The sequence below is a fragment of the Trichosurus vulpecula genome, chromosome 1 (genome assembly GCF_011100635.1).
Source record: "Trichosurus vulpecula isolate mTriVul1 chromosome 1, mTriVul1.pri, whole genome shotgun sequence".
Lineage (NCBI taxonomy): Eukaryota > Metazoa > Chordata > Mammalia > Diprotodontia > Phalangeridae > Trichosurus > Trichosurus vulpecula.
In genome coordinates this window covers 259,886,190-259,906,815 of record NC_050573.1, presented here as the reverse complement: position 1 = coordinate 259,906,815, position 20,626 = coordinate 259,886,190, and the positions used below count along the sequence as shown (strand labels likewise).

At 34.6% G+C, this 20,626-nt stretch overlaps 1 protein-coding gene across 1 annotated transcript in view; it reads left to right on the top strand.

The window, feature by feature from the left end:
* Positions 1-20,626, top strand: part of PRKDC (protein kinase, DNA-activated, catalytic subunit) — a 167,295-nt gene that overhangs the window by 15,744 nt on the left and 130,925 nt on the right. The window contains exons 12-25 of the mRNA XM_036737168.1: positions 342-506; positions 889-1,057; positions 1,697-1,746; positions 3,925-4,062; positions 5,106-5,258; positions 6,129-6,244; positions 6,612-6,771; positions 10,143-10,229; positions 11,003-11,122; positions 11,401-11,560; positions 17,357-17,463; positions 18,052-18,142; positions 18,922-19,085; positions 20,125-20,277. Coding sequence (XP_036593063.1) covers positions 342-506; positions 889-1,057; positions 1,697-1,746; positions 3,925-4,062; positions 5,106-5,258; positions 6,129-6,244; positions 6,612-6,771; positions 10,143-10,229; positions 11,003-11,122; positions 11,401-11,560; positions 17,357-17,463; positions 18,052-18,142; positions 18,922-19,085; positions 20,125-20,277 — 1,833 coding nt within the window. The remainder of the gene's footprint in view (positions 1-341; positions 507-888; positions 1,058-1,696; positions 1,747-3,924; positions 4,063-5,105; positions 5,259-6,128; positions 6,245-6,611; positions 6,772-10,142; positions 10,230-11,002; positions 11,123-11,400; positions 11,561-17,356; positions 17,464-18,051; positions 18,143-18,921; positions 19,086-20,124; positions 20,278-20,626) is intronic.

Genomic DNA, 20,626 nt, shown 5'->3' with positions numbered 1-20,626 from the left:
ATAGAGCTGCTGTTTTTTTAAGTAGTAGTTTGTTGTCATGATATTTGTGATACAAAGTTAAAATTTAAGAGAGGTTATAGAAATAAATTTGTGTGGCTAAAAAGAAGACTTTACTCTAAAATACCCAAATTTACTTTATATCTAATTCTTATACACCGTCTTGGAAGTGTATCATCAATAAGAGTTAACTGAGTTTAAATGTGAGGCCTTCCTGTATGTTCCTAAATTTGTCACTCCTCAGGTTATGGTAATGTGTTTCAGTATTCCATATTAAATACTGTAGTACCAAGAACATAGTGAGGTTAATCAATAGTAATTTTTTGTTTTTACTATCATTAAAGCCTTGTAAAGTTATAAATGCAAAGGATGTTGACTTCATGTATATTGAGCTGATTCAGCGCTGTAAACAAATGTTCCTCACTGAGACAGATACTGTAGATGACCACATGTATCAGCTCCCAAGTTTTCTCCAATCTATTGCAAGCATCTTACTTCACCTTGATACAGTAAGTAAAATATTTATTGTTATTAATGTTCAGTCATGGTTTCTCAGTCCAAGTAGAACAAGTCTAATCCCTCTTCCAAATGACAGCCATTTTAGATATTTGAAGACAGCCATAATATGCCCACTAAGCATTTTTTGTAAACTTCTAGTTTCTTTGGTTGTCTGTTAAAAAATTTATTCTTTCGGTAGAGTAAGACCTGGCAGAAGCATTCATTTTGCTTTTAATAACCACAATGACACAAATCAAACCTAGTGGAGTAAAAATTATGTCTGGTTAATCCCATCTTGAATTACCTTGCGATCTGGGTTATTTGACTTTAGCCAATTATTTTACCTAACTTATTTTTGTTTCCTATTAGCTGAGATTCTTCTGTCTCTTGTAGGTTCCTGAGGTGTATACTCCAGTTCTTGAGCGTCTAATAGTGGTGCAGATAGACAGTTTTCCACAGTACAGTATTAAAATGCAAACAATTTGTTGCCGAGCTATAGTAAAAGTTTTTCTCGCCTTGGCAGAAAAAGGACCAGTCCTCTGGAATTTTATTAGTACTGTGGGTAAGTTGAGGATATTAATTTTTATTTTTTTAGTGATTAAACTTTTTATGATTATGAGAAATTATATATCTCTTTGTGTATATATATATATATATATATATATATATATATTTTAAATAACTGAAAACAAACCAGTTGCCCAGTTTAGGAGCTTCTTTTGTGTGTCATTAATTATTTGTAGGACAGATTATATTCCTATCATTGTGAGGCAGAATCTATTTCTTGCTTAAGTATCCATTACTATAAGTTAAACAACAAATATTTATTAAATATGTACTATGTGCACAGCAGTGTGCTAGGTTGGGCTTCTTAAACTTTTTCCACCCGACACCTCGGTGCTTCTTAAATTGTGGGTCACAACCTCCTGTGGGGTTATGACTCACAGTTTAAGAAGCACTGTGCTAGCATACAAGGAGATGAAAAGTTAAACTAAGCATTTCTGCCCTCAAAGAGCTTAGAGTAATCTCATATAACAGACCAATATTATTAACAAAAAGAACATATATTCTCTGATTGGAAATGTTGATGATTCAAGTGAAATCAGAAAATAAATCGATATCTCAAAAATGATCTTGTTTGTGGACTTTATATATGTTTTGGAGTATTCCCTAATTTTTGTTTGAATTTTTTTTTTTTAAGTGCATCAGGGCTTAATCAGAGTATGTTCCAAACCAGTCATCCTTCAAAAGGTAAATTCTGAATCAGATATTTTTAAAGATTAGTTTCTGGAAACTTTCAAATATGTGAATGGATCTTCAATGTCATCATTTTGGGGGTTTCCTCCAATGATACAGATTGCAACCCTTTCTTTTCTGCTCATTTGTGTTCTTCCAGAAGTTTGCTGCACAGGGGTTTCACTCAATGTACTGGAGGTCTTCCTTGCTCCTCTTGGTTTTGTGAGGGTGCCAGTGAAGCACTCTGGCCATCCACATGTCATCCCTTTTCTCTTACCACCTGATCATCTTGCTTCTCTTTGTGTCATACAATTCCTTAATGACATCCTTTATTCCTGTTCTTCAGACTTGCTTATTGGTTATACGTTGCAGCCTGCTTACACCTACCAAGTCCCTTTCCATTGGTCCCTGATGCTCATTCATTTTTAGTTTTCCAAAGGCAGGGGTGTTTTAGATCTCATTGCCATACAGCAACGTTGATAAAATAATTTTGTTGAAAAGATGAACCTCTGATTATGGGAGGCTTGGGATTAGTAAAAGTACTTTGCAATTTCATGAAAGTAATCTAGTCTGTTCTCCTTTTCTTCTCCTTAGTTTTGGTAACTAACAGTTCAATATATTTGTGAGATTTTTAGTATCTTATACTAAAGCTGCTGTTAACACTATATATGATGCCTTTTATTAATTATTAACTATCATTTAGGCTAAGAAATTGTATGACATTTTGAAGAATGGTCAGACTTGTGATGTTTTTGAAAGTACCAAGTATAACTTCATGCTTACTATAAAGACATTTTGACCTCCCCCCAAAAACATGCTCTTTGGGAAATACTTGACCAATACATGAGAATATTTCATTCAAGAGGCATATCAGAATAATGAGAAATGAGTTTGGGTCTACTTTGAAAAAGTGAGGTAAACTCTTTACAATACATTTCATGAAGATGTCTGAAAAAATTTCAGGTTTTCAGTATCATAGTCTAGAAAACTATGATAGTTTAAAATTTTTTTAAAAGTTTTATCCTTTTATTCTGAACTTAACACACACACATTTCCATTTACAAAGCAAAAGAGAAAAAGAGGACCATATGTGCAAATACGAATCTCTCTCTTCCTTCAAGTAAATTCAACATATTACTTTCAAAGCTGTCTTGCTTATCTTTGTCTCTTTCTGAACTTTCTTCCATTCTCTCCTGTATGTTAAAAAAATGCTTCAGGGACCTTTTCCTTTTTTTTTTTTTTTGGCAACCCAATTTCTAGCTCTCCTCTTATAGAATTCCTCCCAAATCAAAAAAGAAAAGCAATCAATAAATAAGCAGAATCATTTGAAATAAATTGATACATTTGTTGGAAAAACATGTCTGATTTTGCTTCCTTAAATTAATTCCTGAGGTGTATGCTCCTTAAGTTAAACCTTGAAATTAAACTCCTAGTTCAGGAGATACTTCGTCATCCTTTGCAATTATGGTTAGTCATTACATTCATCGTAGTTTTAAGGCTTCTAGAGTTGTATTTCTGTATATAGCCTAATGTTGCATTAGCTTTTTGGCTGTTGTACTGTTGATTAATTTGAGCTTGCATTATAGTCTACTAAAATCCTTAATTTGCATTTTGTGTGTGTGTGTGTGTGTGTGTGTGTGTGTGTGTGTGTGTGTGTGTTTCAGGTAACTATTTTCTAGTCATGCCACTTACACCTGTGATTGATTTTTTTGAACTTAAATTTAGGATTTTATGTTTATTTTTGTTAAATTTCATCTTATTAACAGCCTATCATTCTAGGTTGTTAAAATCTTTTTGCAACCTTATTCTCTTATCCATTGTGTTAGCTAGCCCTTCCAGTTCCTTGTCATCTGCAAAATTAACAAGCATGATATCTATGCCTTCATCTGAACAATTGATAAAATATGTTGAACAGAATAGGGCAAAGGATAAACACCTGGGTTATTTCACTAAGACCTCCTCCTAGGGTAGCATTGATTCATTAATCATTACTCTTTAGTTCTGTTTCTTTAGCTTCTTCTAATCTTCCCAATAGAGCTACCATCTAGTTCATATCTCTCTGTATTGTACACATTGGTATTATGAAAGTCTTTGTCTAAGAGATTGTGTTCAATTACATGTTTGTAATTGCTGCTAACAGTATTTATTTATATGACTGTAGGAAATGGCACTAACATGTAATTTTCTTTGTAGGAGGCTTTTGGTAAAGAGGTTTCTGAGTCAGAAGAGTATCCTACATCTGGGGAGGTTAAAACAGGGAAATGGAAAGTACCTACATATAAGGACTATTTAGATCTTTTCAGAAACCTACTGAGCTGTGATCAAATGAAGGTAAAAATAGCATTGAAATCATGAAAAAAAGTCCAATATTTTTTCTTTTAATAATTTGGGATTTGTAGATAAATGTTAGTAAGATTAATGAATCATTTTGGCCAGCCTGTGTACTGTATTAAAATAGTAAATGCTTTATATTTTTCTTAATGCACATTCTGCTGCCTCCCCAGATCTATCTTGATTGTTTTATCTATTCTAGACTTTTGCTATTTTTTTTTTTTTGGAGCAGGGGAAGGGAGGGCAATTGGGGTTAAGTGACTTGCCCAAGGTCACACAGCTAGTAAGTGTGTCAGGTGTCTGAGGTGGATTTGAACTCAGGTCCTCCTGACTCCAGGGCCAGCGCTCTACTCACTGTGCCACCTAGCCGCCCCCAGACTTTTGCTATTAATATTCCCTTTATATTCTAAGGTCTAAGTCTTGTCTCATTGAAGATTTCCAAATATGCCATAGTTTCTACAGGAAATAAACTCTAGTATTTTATGTTGTGATGGCCTAGTAGGGAAAATGAAGAAATGATTGTAGTCATGATTTTCTACCAATTTAAGATGATATCCAGGCTCCCTATCTAGAAAATTTCACTAGTGGAAAGTAATAGAGTATTGACAAAATTTGAAGAATCAAAAATAAGAAAATTAGATCTCAAGGGGGCATATCAAGAAAGGATACTATTTCATTAAATTTAATAGAAATAATAAAAATTTTAATTAAACAAATTTTAAATAATTTGGAGTTTGTCTTTGTGTTTGATTTTTATAAAATTTGGGTACTTGTTTTTGTTGATGCTTTAGAATAACAGATGATTTAGAATAATTCTAAATTTAAAATAACAAATTTCAAAAAGAAATAAGTAAAAAATTTCAGTCCTAGTTTTAAATAGTAATAGTTTAACCTATCTTATTTCCATTTCTACAATTAGAGTGTTTATGTGTTTATATAAGGGAAATGCTTCTTATATATATATATATATTCATGAAAAACTTCTGTGGTATTCATACTATACATTTTGAGGTTCAGACTTTTTATTTTTGTTTATTCCAAAGGACTCTCTTTTAGCAGATGAAACATTTCTGTTGGTGAATTCACCACTTCAGTCTCTGAATCGTTTGCTGTATGATGAACTTATAAAGTCAGTTTTGAAGATTGTTGAGAAATTAGATCTTAAACTAGAGAAGCAGAATGTTGGCGATCAGGAGGTAAGAACTATTCCATGCTCCTAGCTCTGTAACTTGTCATGTTCCTTCGTGCTGCTAATGATACTGCTCTTTGTTTCCTCATAAATAAAATGGCGGCAGTAATACTTGCACCACCTATCTTGTAAGGTTATGTAGAGGAAAGTGCTTAGTAAACCTTAAAGTGCTATATGAATTCAAGCTATTATTTGTATGTTAATTTTGTATTACATGTTTCATTTTTCTGTGGAAGACTTATCACATCTTAACATCTGGATATTCAGAGAGGTTAAAATAACAGCATTTATGTAGCCTTTAAGGTGTGTGCAGTGCTTTGCATGTGTTATCTTATTTGATAAAATGAGGAAAATCCACATATTTTGGGGAGGGGGTGCTCCTTGATAACAGCTGCTTAGAGCCTCTAATCCAGGAAATCAAAAAATTCTTAGGCTAAGCTTTCTTCCCTTGGGTGAGTCCCCCTCCAGCAAGTTACCCCATTCCCCAGCAAGTTCCCGCTGGCAATATCAGTCTTCCAGGATGTATATATAGTTTTCAGACAAAGACTTGGCACCTGATTGGCTCAGTGAAGAAAGGCGTGGAAACCTCTGTGCTTAGCAGGCTCTGTGTGACTTGCCACAGGGTACGTCACAGCTGTGAAAGGCCAGAGTTCAAAGGAGCAAGATATCCCTGATTGGGAAGGTAAAAGACCTGTATACCTTTAAACCTGGGAACAAGGTCCCTGTTCCAAGGAGAAAAAGGGAACACATGTAGTCACATAGGCCTGTTAATGGACAGGGAAGAGCTTTATACTCCATTAATCCTCCACTTGGGGCCTTCTACGTAGTAAGCACTTGGTAAATATTTGTTGGATGAGTGGTACAATTATTTTTTCAGGATGAGAATGAAGCTAGTGGCATGTGGGTCATTCCAACCTCAGATCCAGCTGCGAATTTGCATCCTGCTAAACCTAAAGATTTTACTGCCTTCATTAATCTGGTGGAGTTTTGCAGGTATTTTTTTTAAACTGTAGTTATTTACGCGTGAAATGTTTCATAATTAATGGCCATGATATAGGGTAACAATTATGAAGACATCCAGGGCCTTGTAACTAAAAGAGTACTGAACAATTTTAGAAGTTTAGTTATTAAGATATACAGGAAATTATCATTATGAGGAGTTTAATATACTTAAAACAGCCTAAAGTTTGAAGATTTGAATGGATAGTCTTTTGGTATCAGAAACACATTTTTCTTTCTAGGAAAAGGTGACATAATTTCTTCAAACACCTTCCCCTTAGAAGTGTCAGTTGTCATACTTGAACTTGTAGTGAAATAAGTTGCCAAATACATTTTTAAGTATATGTCTTATTTTTTGCAGAGAAATCCTTCCTGAGAAGCACATTGAATTTTTTGAACCATGGATATACTCATTTGGATATGAGTTGATTTTGCAATCTACACGGTTACCTCTCATTAGTGGATTCTACAAATTACTTGCTGTTGCAATAAGAAATGCCAAAAAATTAAGATACTTTGAGGTAAGACGTTATAGAGGATTTCATTGTTTTACAAATAACATAGATTTTTATATAGGGTCTACTCATATCCATTGTAACTCAATGTAATAAGAATTCACATCAGTGAAGTCCCAAAAATGATGAGCTTGTGCCTGGGTTTCAGTTTCTGTCTAAAGCATCTCTCCTGAGTTTATTCCATTGATGAGCCAATTTGTGTGTGTAATTTTTAAAAATGTGTAGTTATCTCCCATTTTGTTTTTTTAGTTTAGCAATCCTCTGTTAAATATAATGTTGCCTATTAGTGATTTGTGGATAATAGCCAACATGTAATAACTTATTTTGGTTTCAGGGTCATGTTCCTCAGTGATTAACGGTTGGCATGTTATGGTGTAGATTTTTTTTTCTCTAGGCAAGAAATCTCTTCTGTAAGATTAGATTAGAACATCTCAGCTGGTCAGTAGCAAATCCTACATTGTTTCCTGCTGGATGTTCTCTCACCTCTTGGTTTTCTTGACACTTTTCTCCTGCAACTGCTACTTCTCTGAACTCCCCTCATCTCTTTTGCTATATTATTTGTATCATGCCCCCTATCCCTGTGACTGTATCCCAGGCTCTCTTCTGGACCCTCTTTTTTCTCTCCCTTGAAGATCTCATCAGCTCCCATGGATTTAGTTATCTTCTCTACATCTGTATATCTAGCCATCTCTCTACTGAATTCCCTTTACCACATCTCTAACTGTTGATTAGGCTTTTCTTTATTTTTTTTAATTAATCAATCAGCACTCATTAAGTTCCCATTATATTCTAGTCCCTTGTATTCCAGGGACTATGCTAAATACTGGGGGTACAAAGAGGTAATAGGAAAAATGTGCATCCCCACAAGAATCTTTATGATTCTTTTTTTTTTCTTCTTACATTTTGCTTTTCAATTAATGGGCATATATTATCTCTTTCCTACACATCTCCCAATCTAAAAGCAAAAAGAAAAAACCGCTGTAACGAACACACATGGTCAGGCAAAAATAAAAATCCCAGATTGTCTGTGTCCAGCAGTTCTGTGTCCAGCAGTCTTGTTCTGTACCTTGAATCCATTATCTCTGCCTTTTAGACTCTTCAAATTGGATGTTCCACAGCCATCTTGCATTCCTACTTAACATGTTCAAAATAGAGCTCATTATCTTCCTCTTTCCCTATTCCCTAAACTTACTGCTCTTTCAAGCCCCTCCCCCTTTTAAATTTTAAATTCCTTGAGGGCAGAGGCTGTCTTCTGGTTCTTTTTGTATCTCAGTGCTTAGTATAGTGCCTGGTACATAGTAGGTGCTTAATAAATGTTTATGGAATTGAATTTTTCTGTCAAAGACGTCACCATTCTTGTAGTCACCTAGGTTAATTATCTTGGATTGCCCATTATCCTTCACCCCACATATACAGTTAGTTGCCATCTTTATCATTTCTCACTCCCATAATAACTCTGGTGTTTGACCTCCTTTCACCTCTCACATAGCTACCACATCACCTTTCACCTGGACTGTCGCGATTGTCTTCCAAGTGATTTTCCTGTCTTAAGTCTCTTTACCTTACCAGTGCATCCTCTGTACAGTTACCAATGTGGTTTTCCTTAGATGCGGGTCTGACCATGTCACCCCCTTCCTTAGTAAATTCCAGTGGCTCTCTGTTACCTCTAGGATACCACCCCAGCCTTATTATACATCATCCCCTTTTCTACACTGTGGCAGAGCCACACTGGCCTCTCCTGTTTTCCTTATACACAACACGGCACTTCACATCTCCATGTCTTTGTACTGGCTTCTCCTGTGTCCAGAATGCACTGTCTTCTCACCTTAGCCCCCAAGAAGCGTCGCAGCAAGTATGACCTTTTTACCTGATGTGCCTCCTAATGTCTTCACGTGCTTATGCCTTCCCTTCCAAAGCAATTTTGTATGTATTCCAAACATATTTATATATACACATGTTGTCTCATTTAATAGAATGTAAGCTCTTTGAGAGCAGGGGCTGTTTCACTTTTGTTTTTAGCTTCTCGGCACGTACCCAATGCCTGGCACATAGTAGGTACTTAATAAGTAAATGCTACTTGGTGGAGCACTGGGCCTGGAGTCAGGAAAACCTGAGCTCAAATATATTTTCAGACACTTACTGGCTGTGTGATCCTGGGCAAGTCATTTAACCTGCAGTTTCCTGAAGTGGAAAGTGGAAATAATAATAATAGCACCTACCTTTGCATGGTTGTTTTTGAGAATCCCATGAAATAATATCTCTACAGTGGCACTTAGTAGCTGTTTGATAAATGCTTATTCCCTTCCACCTTCCCCAATCAGCTCTGCTACCTTACATTTTCCTAGAGATTGATCAGTGACTTGAAGGATCAATATATAAGTGCAGTGATATGGTTGAGACCTTGGGCAAATTTCTTAACATTTCTGGACCTCAGTTTCCTCATCTCTAAATAGAGATGTTGGAAACCATGGAATTGTAAGGTCTCTTTCTTTTTTAAATTTTTTTTTTCAGGGGGGAAGGCAATTGGGGTTAAGTGACTTGCCCAAGGTCACACAGCTAGTAAGTGTGTCAAGTGTCTGAAGCCAGATTTGAACTCAGATCCTCTTGACTCCAGGGCCGGCGCTCTACTCACTGCACTACCTAGCTGCCCCAATAAGGTCCCTTTCAACTCTAAAAATATAATCTTATTAACTCTATCCAGCCTTAAAAATCTTAAAATTAAGTTTAGCTTTTTTTTAATGAACAAACATCTATTTTCTCTCCTTTCCTATTTCTTCACTCCCCAATGAGAACGGGGGCAGGGGTAGGGGGAGCAGATGTTAGGGTGGGAAAAGAAAAACAAAACCTTTGTCACAAAAATGCGTAGTCAACCAAACAGTTCCCTCATTAACCAAAAAACGTGTCTCGTTTTTTACCCTGACTCATCACTTCTCTTATTAAGAGGTAGATAGCATACACTAGCTTACACTTTGGGAAAAATTAAAATCATATTCCTCTCTGAAAAAAGTTGGTGACTTCAAGGTTATAGCAGTCTTTCAGAACACGAGGATCCCTTCATAAATGTTAAAAAGTTCATAGATGTCTTCCTGATAGTTGTGTTACTTATATTTGTTGATTGAGAAAATAATTGACAGAAAGCTACTATCAATTAAGTAGTACTTTTAAACGAATTTGTAATTTATTAATCACAACGGAATCATGCAAAAGTACAGGTGTATAAAAGATATTTATTCAGCTTACTAGAAGTTGTATTTTCTCCTTTAGTACACTGAGTCATTTAATGAGTTGGGTCCCCTGCAATAATTTTCTTACAGGTTGGTAACCACTAGGTTATCATTTCATTTATGTATGACCTGATTTTATAATTTATTTGACAGGGACTAAGTCCAAAGAGTCACAAAAAATCTCCTGACGACCCTGAAAAGTATTCTTGTTTTGCATTATTTGCAAAGTTTGGGAAAGAGGTAACTTTTAAAAAAGTTTTACACATATATTAAACTGTCTAATTGTTGCATAGGAGGGACCCTGAATTCTCAAAGGCTCTGCTCATGAAGGGTAAACTTTTACAGATTGTAGCAAGTTGGGGAGGCTTCAGATATATGACTGGTGATAGAGAGATATCTATCATCTGAAGACTCAATTAGATTCGGAGAGGTTTATAACAAAATTGGCTGTATGGTGATGAATTTTTCATCCACAGTAACTCTCAGTGGCCATAAATTCATTGAGTTATTGTGATATGCGTTGATGGAGGGAGTACTGTTGAACTCGTAGATTTTCAAAAGAGCTATTTTCCTGTCTTGTCAGGAATTATTTTAAAATTAACAATGTATGGAAAAAAATCTTAATGATTAAAGACAGGTTTCTGTTGATTATTTTAAAATTTACTTGTTGAATTCAAGTGAAAATATGCAAAAAATCGTTGGCTATAGTGAAAACATTTATACTTTGTGTCCAAATTCTTTGAGTAACAGAGATGTTAGGTAGCCTTTATAATTGTCAGATTACTTACAGCTATGGTGCTATATAGTATTTCAGCTTTTCTTATGAGTAATTTGGGTTGTGATGATAATTCAGTACTAAATTTATAGTTTAATATCTTATGCAGAGCATGTAGAATCTATTACTAAATCCTCCATAAATGGGAAAAAAACATTTACTTTTAAGTATGTCCTTAGATGACAACCTATTTTTATTTAAACATTATTACTTGAATAATTAGTGTTTTTTATTGAAGGTGTCAGTAAAAATGAAGCAATATAAAGATGAACTGTTAGCTTCCTGTTTGAACTTTGTATTATGCTTGCCTCATGACATCATTGAACTGGATATTAAAGCTTATGTTCCTGCATTACAGGTTGGTCTCTATGTTATAAATCAAATTACATTTTCTTTAATGATTTCTAATCTTTAGAGAACCATATTAAACACTATGCTATACTCCAACCATTTGGTACAATTTGTGTTTTCTCTTTGCTATGGAACTTATAAGATTTAAATGATAAAAGATCTGGTTAGTAGGTTACCTCTCAAATCAAAGCTGATATGTTTCTTTAGTTCTTAATTTTTAGTTTTTTTCCTTAGTTCTTACTGGTTCCCTCTGACATTTACTTTGTTGTGTATATTAATATGTAGATGGCTTTCAAATTGGGCCTAAGCTATACCCCACTGGCAGAAGTAGGCCTGAATGCCTTAGAAGAGTGGTCATTGTACATACCAAAACATACAATCCAGCCATATTACAAAGACATTCTACCTTGCCTTGACAATTACTTGAAAACTACATCATTATCTGGTAAGTCAAAGAAAACTGGTGACTGGTAAAACTTAAATTAGAAAAGAGAATTTATTAGTCGCAAAGTAATTTTTAATATTCTTCTAACTTAGATAATTTGAGTATAAAGTATGTTGTTTTTTCATTGTACTGAATAATGATAGATGTAATTCTTCTTTTTCCCAAAGCAGCATAATATAGTAGAAAAATTACTGCCTTAGGAGTCAGCAAGCTTAAGTTCTAGGCCAGACTCTATCATGAACTAGCTTTTTGCTTTTTAAATAAATGTTCCCACTGGCATTAGCGCCACAAATGCTCAGGCTCCCTAAGAGTCTACCCAAAATGGTGAATCTTTAATAAACTTTGTTTTTCTTTGGCAAAAAAAATAAAATGTTCCATTGAAGATTTTTTAAATATCACTAGCGCTTCCCAGTGCCTTGACTCTGCCCCCCACCATTAGGACTCTCCCTTGTAACAAAAAATACAGGTAAGCAAAAGAAATAGCATATTGATATTTTCTCATTGTGTATTGGATTGTACTGCCCTTCTTATGGCCTTTGGAGGGGAGGTATGTTTCACCTTTAGTCCACTGAGGCCAAAAATAGTTACTACTTTGATCATGGTTCTGATACTGTTCAGTATTGTATTCCTTTACTAAGTTACAGAGAAGTAAAGTGGATTTGATAAAGGCCATGCAGAGCCAAGATTTCAACACATGAGCTTTGACTCTAAATATGCTGCTTTTCTCTGTATCATGCAGGATTGTGGTCACTGAATCAAATGATCTGTTGGCATTGCTAACTTTATTCTGTATCTGTTTCTACAAGCAATATAAATTTTCTTGAATTCTGTATTTTTGCCATTTATTACAATGCCATAACATTACATTTGTTCCCCAGAATTTACTTAGCTATACGCCCAATCAATAGACATCCACTCAGTGTTTGGCTCTTTGGTGCCACAAAAGTGTTTTTAAATGTTCGTATATACCTGAAGCCTTTCTTTCTTCTTTGATATCTTTGGGATCTGTGCGACTAATAGCTTTATCCCTGAGTCAAAGGGTTATACATAGTTCAGTGACTTTTTCAGTATAATTCAAAATTTTTTCAAGAGAATTTGGAAAAATTCACAGTTCTTCCAACAGTGTCTTAACATTCCTGTTTTCCTACAGCTTCTCTCTAATGTCATTGCTTATTTAATGTGAGATGAAGCTTCAAAATTATTTTAATGGACATTTTTCTTATTAGTGATAATGGAACATTATTGTTGGTCATTTACATTTCTTTTTTTAAGAACTGACTATTCATGTGTTTTAACCCTTTCATATTGGGGAATGGCATTTGTTCTTTATGTTAATTTCCTAAGTATCTTGAATATATGTCTCTTACCTAGCCATTTGACATGGGACAAATCATTTCCTCTTTCTGATACTTCCTTATGTTGAAAGTGAAGGGGTTAGACCATGTTTTTTTCTAAGTTCTTTTTCATCTATTAAATTCTATTATTTGTAGTATTATATAAATTGAGAAAAAATCCAAGGAAAAGCCATTATTCATTCACTGATATCTTTCTTCATTTAAGATCTAACATATTTAAATTTCAACAGTCAGGACTGTTGAACCATTGTGAACCATCATTTACCATTATGCCCAGCACATAGTAGAATTACAGACTTACAAAATTTTTAGAGCTACTATAATTATTTTTTCTTATTTATTTATTTATCTATCTATTTATTTAATATTTTTAGTTTTCAGCATTGATTTTCAAAAGAGCTTGATTTACACATTTTCTCCCCATTTCTACCCTCCCCCCCACTCCAAGATGGCATATATTCTGATTGCCCTGTTCCCCAGTCAGCCCTCCCTTCTGTCACCCCAATCCCCCCTCATCCCTTTTCCCTTACTTTCTTGTAGGGCAAGATAGATTTCTATGCCCCATTGCCTGTATATCTTATTTCCTAGTTGCATGCAAAAACTTTTTTTTTGAACATCTGCTGTTAAATCTTTGAGTTCCAAATTCTCTTCCCTCTTCCCTCCCCACCCAACCTCCCTAAGAAGGCAAACAATTCAACATAGGCCACATGAGTATCATTATGCAAAGCCCTTCCACAATATTCATGTTGTGAAAGACTATGTTTTGCTCCTTCCTATCCTATCCTGCGTTATTCAATTTTCTCCCTTGACCCTGTCCCTTTTCAAAAGTGTTTCTTTTGATTACCTCTTCCCCCATCTGCCCTCCCTTCTATCATCCCCCCTTTTTTATCTCCTTCCTCCTTCTTTCCTGTGGGGTAAGATACCCAATTGAGTGTGTATGTTATTCCCTCCTCAGATCAAATCCGATGAGAGCAAGATTCACTCATTCCCTCTCACCTGCCCCCTCTGCCCTTCCCACAGAACTGCTTTTTCTTGCCACTTTTATGCAAGATAATTTACCCCATTCTATCTCTCTGTTTCTCCCTCTCTCAATATGGTCCTCTCTCATCCCTTAATTTGATTTTATGTTTTTAGATATCATCCCTTCATATTCAACTCACCCTGTGCCCTCTGTCTATATATATATACACATATATGTATACACACACACACATATACACATACATACATATACACACACAACACATATATATATATGTGTATATATATATATATATATATATATATATATATATGTATGTATGTATATTTCCTTCAGCTATCCTAATACTGAGGTTTCATGAATTATATACATCATCTTTCCATGTAGGAATGTAAACAAAACAGTTCAACTTTAGTAAGTCCCTTATGATTTCTCTTTCTTGTTTACCTTTTCATGCTTCTCTTGATTCTTGTGTTTGAAAGTCAAATTTTCTACTCAGCTCTGGTCTTTTTACTGAGAAAGCTTGACAGTCCATATTTTGCCTTGGAGCATGATACTCAGTTTTGCTGGGTAGGTGGTTCTTGGTTTTAATCCTAGCTCCATTGACCTCCAGAATATCATATTCCAAGCCCTTTGATCCCTTAATGTAGAAGCTTCTAGATCTTGTGTTATCCTGATTGTATTTTCACAGTACTCAAATTTTTTCTTTCTGGCTGCTTGCAGTATTTTCTCCTTGACCTGGGAGCTCTGGAATTTGGCGACAATATTCCTAGGAGTTTTCTTTTTAGGATCTTTTTCAGGAGGCGAGCTGTGGATTCTTTCAATTTCTATTTTATCCTCTGGCTCTAGAATATCAAGGCAGTTCTCCTTGATAATTTCTTGAAAGATTATGTTTAGGCTCTTTATTTTTTTTTGATCATGGCTTTCAGGTAGTCCAATAATTTTACATTATCTCTCCTGGATCTATTTTCCAGATCAGTGGTTTTTCCAATGAGCTATTTCACATTGTCTTCCACTTTTTCATTCTTTGGTTCTGTTTTATATCATCTTGATTTCTCATAAAGCCACTAGCTTCCACTTGCTCCAATCTAATTTTTAAGGTAGTAGTTTCTTTAGTGGTTTTTTGGACCTCCTTTTCCATTTGGCTAATTCTGCCTTTTAAGGCGTTCTTCTCATTAGCTTTTTGGAGCTCTTTTGCCATTTGAATTAGTCTATTTTGTAATGTGTTATTTTCTTCAGTATTTTTTTGGGTCTCCTTTAGTAAGTCATTGACTTGTTTTTCATGGTTTTCTTGCATCCCTCTCATTTCTCTTCCTAGTTTTTCCTCTACTTCTCTAACTTGCTTTTCCAGATCCTTTTTGAGCTCTTTCATGGCCTGAGACCAATTCATATTTTTCTTGGAGGCTTTTGATGTAGGCTCTTTGACTTTGTTAACTTCTTCTGGCTGTATATTTTTGTCATCTTTGTCACCAAAGAAAGATTCCAGCATCTGAGACTGAATCTAAGTCCGTTTTCACTTCCTGGCCACGTTCCCAGACAACTACTTGACCCTTGAGTTTTTCAGCGGAGTATGACTGTTTGTAGCGTAGAGGGTACTTTGTCCCATGCTCAAGGGACTGCACTGTTGTTTTCAGAGCTATTTCTACGCAGCAAGCTCTGCCACACCAGCGCTACTCCTCCTCCAAGAACCGCCAACCTGGACCGGACTCAGATCTCAGCAGGCTCTGCACTCTTGCTCTTATCTGCCACTTAATTCCTCCTACCAGGTGGGCCTGGGGCCAGAAGCAACTATAGCTGTAGTTCTGTAACTGCACCACCCTCACTGTCCCTGGGGCAGTGGCCGAACCACAAACTCCTTTCACTCTGTCCCCTCAGTATTTTCCCACTTCTCTGTTGCCTTTGGTGTTTGTGGGTTGAGAAGTCTGGTAACTGCCACAGCTCACTGATTCAGGGCTCTAGGGCCTGTTCCGCCCAGCTCCCGGTCTGGTTGGTCTGGGCTCTGCTCTACTCTGCTCCCAGTTCTGTGTGATAGACCCTACCTGGCGACCATCCAGGCTGTCCTGGGCTGGAGTCCTGCTTCTCTCTACTATTCCGTGGGTTCTGCAGTTATAGAATTTGTTCAAAGCCATTTTTATAGCTGTTTGGATGGTCCTGGGGGAGAGCCCTAGGCAAGTCCCTGCTTTCCAGCTGCCATCTTGGCTCCGCCCCCCAAGCTACTATAATTTGAAGAGACCTAAGACCATCTACTCTACCTGCCTCATTGTACAGATGAGGAAACAGAGGCCCACGTAGAGTGGGGATCTTGATTTATGTTTATGCAACACTTAATGTTAGAGCCAGAATGAACTAGACCTTAGGTTCCGTGATTCTTAGGTTATTAAAGCACTGTACAAAATGTAAAGAGTTGTATAGATAGGAGCTGTTACTATTTGCACTATACTGGCTTTATTCAAACAGTTGGTTAGTTGAAGGAATGAATGAAGTCGACCTACTAAAGCTATCAGAGGATTAAGTAATAATTTTGTTGAACTTCTACCTATTTAGTTTGATTGCTGTTATTTTTTGTTATCATTTGTTGCATTTTGTGTAGGTGACCTAGTTGGTTTATTTTATTTGAACCTTAGTGATATGAAATTGAAAATAGGTGTTATGAAAGAAAGAGGTTTGAGAAGAGAGTTGAAGGAGAAAAATCATTTGTGGGGGAGGGAAGTGGGCCTAGTGAGATTCTTCCAGGCATCAAAATAAATATGTAGAAGGGAAATGGATGGCAATGTGTATTTGAAATAAAGAGAGATAGACATCATATTTGGTAGGAAAAAATAGTTGAAAGTCAGAGTCAGATTCATTAATCAAATAGAAAAGAGATTATCACAGTATATGTAGGAGTTAAAACTTTACTTTTGAAACATTGCTCATATGAAATGCATATTACCACGAATGAACACTATTTGTGAGGAATCACTAAAAGAAAGATTTAGAAATTTAGAAATTGTTGTCATGCCTTCAATGTCCCTTGACATTTAATCAAGAAAGATTCAAATTATTAATTGTGTTTCATTGTAAAATATGAAAGTTCAGACTTGAGGACAACTTGAATATGCTTGTTACCATAATAATGATTAAGAATCCACGTTAAATTTTTCAAGGTTGGTGAAAATTTTAGAATTTACATTGTAGAAAGAGCAATAAGTATACAGTCTGCAAAAAAGTTTTTTAAATGAATGTTTCTGGTAGATAGTGTAATAAATGTTTGGTCATCTTGTTTTCCTTTTTTGAATTTATTTTGATTTATTAACTTAATGAAAAATATGTGTACTCTTTTGAAATTTAAATAAGGAAATTACTTTTAAAATTGCAAATTAAGCTCAGAATTTTATACAGTATTTTTGCAGACTTTTTAAAAAGGACAGTAAGTGTATTAAATGTTTATTCATAATGAATTTTTCTTTTCTTGATTAGATGATAACAAGGATAATGCGGAAGTCACAGTGCTTTCTCGTGTAGCCCAGAAAGGGTTTAATAAGGTTGTAGTGAAGCATCTAAAAAAATCAAAGACCATCTTGTCAGTAAGTAAGCTATTTTTTTCTACTTCAGGGTCTAGTGACCAGAATGTAGAGTTGGTGATAATCTCAGATTGAAAAAAATAACTAAAATGTAAATTTTAAAGCTGTACTTATGCACAAAATACATTAAATAATTCAGTACAGTAATTATTTCAGTGGAGTTATAGTAATAAGATTATATTGTACGATAACTACTCTTTTGGTTATTTTTTCAATGTATTTGTTCTCCTTCCATGATATAACAGATTGTAATTGAGAATGTAATGTGACTTTCTGCTTTAATTAGGTAGTTTCATTTTTGTTTTTTTGAAGTTATGGTCCCAAAGCTCACTCATATATAAAGATTCCTTGGCTAACTGTTCTGATGGTTGTTGTTTTAAAAATGTTTTGCATCTAAGAGAGTATCTTAAGAGATAGGTAATTGAAAATGTTATAGAAAAAATTGATGTAAAAGGTACTGCCCATTTTAGATTTTAAATCCTGCAAAATCCAGAGCTTATAATGCTAAATAACATAAAGCCTAATTGAAATGATCTCGATTTTTAAATGGTCGCAAAATTGCCTTTACTAATCTTTCTATAAACATGAAAGGATGAAGAGATGTCCTTGGAAGCTGTGAGAGCCCGAGTGATTCGGGTGCTTGGATCTCTGGGAGGACAAATAAATAGGAATCTCCTTACAGGTAAACCTGTTAAGTTGCTTCCAGGTGTATTTAATTTCAAGGAATTCTTTTAAATTTGTTTGTGCTACATACATTTGACATACTCTTAAACAAAATCATGGCTATTAGTTTATTAAATGCTTTGGCTTGTATGAAAGATATGTAGCAAATTATATCAGAGTGATTTTTAGGCTAATTCTGTCTTATGTCATTCCAATTTTTGTTTGTTTTACACAAAATCAAATGAAACCATTTCGCTCCGGTTTCTTTACTGCTTCTGGTAATTCAGTAACTTCAATCTGCTTTTTAAAACCTCCTTGATATTTGAGGAAATTATTGTTTGTCATTTTTGGTAGGAAATACTATGTACATATAATAAAGAAGCATCTCTTTAAAATTTGAACTTCATAGTTATATATGGTATTTAATAAATATTTTGAAAGTTTAAAAAAATTGTTCTTTTCCCAAACTATTCCAGCTCTTATTCTGAAAGCATAGTAATGAGTCTTAACAAATCTTGTTGAGGTAAATTTACCACCTGAAAGTGCCTACAGTTGAAATAACAATAATAATAATAATAATAATAATAATAATAATAATAACAACATCAGAAACACTTTTCAGATCCTGGTACAGAGTTAAATTTTAGACCATTTTTTCCTACAAAATAATCTTATACTACCCTTTTCATACTTATTCAGGCTCCTTCTGATGTGCTCCTTTTAAATTTCCTAAGTGTGTAATACTTTTTCAGTGTTAGAAAGATGAATATAAAATATTTTTCTTAAATTTTTTAATAGCTGCTTCCTCAGATGAAATTATGAAGAAGTGTTTGGCCTGGGATTCAGAGAAGAAACTGAGCTTTGCAGTACCATTTGCAGAAATGAAGCCTGTGATATATTTGGATGTATTTTTGCCTCGGGTCACCGAACTGGCTCTTTCATCTAGTGACAGACAAACTAAAGTATTTTCATTTTTTTGTTTCAATGATATCATTTTAAGTGAGGTTGTAATGACTGTCATCCTTAAAAGACTTTTTCTTAAGAGTTACAAGCAAGCATTTAGGAAGGGGAATCTGTTTTAGCCACTGTATTATAATAATTGTTTTTTAAAATCATGCATCTGAAAACATTAATTCACCTCTCCAAAGTGATAGTAAAAATCAAATTGTAACAACAGTTGAAAGGGGAAACATGCAAGAAATGTGGCTGGCAAATAATTAAGAGAAATTTTGTTTTCTGGTTGTACTTATAGTGAGTGGGGGTCCTCCCTCCATATTGGTTCTCTCATGTCTTGCAATTTATGGGAGGACATGGATAAAATTTACAAAAGTTGGGTAGTTATGGGTGAGTTGTAACTTTTGTAATTGAAGGAAATTTGGTATCAGTGACATCATAGATCTTTTGATATATGACTGTATCAAAAACCTTGTATGGTAGAAAGGTAGTATGCAAGGACATACAGAAATTATTAATAACAATTTTTTTAGAAAAGACAATTGAAATGCCAGATAACCTCACATTTAAAACATTATTTATTGTCCTGGCTGTGTTATATATCTCTTACATATTCAACTTCCTTAGTAACCAAAAATGAACAGATATATACTGTAATCTGCTCAAATTAGATGAATGGTGTTTCTTATGAGCAAGGAATATGTTAGCACTTATTAACCGTAAGTGTAATTTATATGGTTCTTTGATACACTAAAAGTGAAATTAATCTCTTTGTCCTTTTTAAAGGTTTTAAACTTAGGTATTTTGCTCTTTGGGCAGAAAAATACTGATGAAGTGAACAAAGGAAGAAGTTCTATATTTTCACCAATTATCTACTCAAATTAATTTGTATTAGAGCAATATAGTACTCATCTGTTGCATTTTTCAAATTTTTGTTTTATTTTATTCTGTTTTTATTTTAAACCCTAGTTTTACAACATGCTAAACATTTTTCTTTTGACCTAGTACTGGTATACACAATTTTGATAACTGTTTTGCTTATGTTAGATTGCAGCCTGTGAACTCTTACATAGCATGGTTATGTTTATGTTGGGAAAAGCATCTCAAATACCTGAAGGAAAGCTGGGTTTCCCACCCATGCATCAGCTATATAAGAAAACATTTCCTGTGCTCCTTCGACTTGCCTGTGATGTAGATCAGGTAAATAGATTAATTATTTTTAACTCTAGATCATAGTGTGAAACTAAGTACCTTGACATATGAACAGAGTGATGTCTTCATGTTTAATGTATTTATGTAAAATAAAATAATGAAAAGTTCTGGTTTTTTAAATGCATTTTTGAATATTAAAATACAGTGGGTTTTTGAAATGACCAAGATAAATGCCCAGAATTGAACTTTTAAAGGAGTAGTGGTAGTCATTTTTGGAAGAAAAAAACTATCTAGTTGAAAATAGACTTTCTCTTTTCTTCTTTTTATAAGCATAGAAGCAGTATTTGAGTTTTTTGGGCAGGTTATATTAGAATGTAGTGGAAATACTTACCTTTTG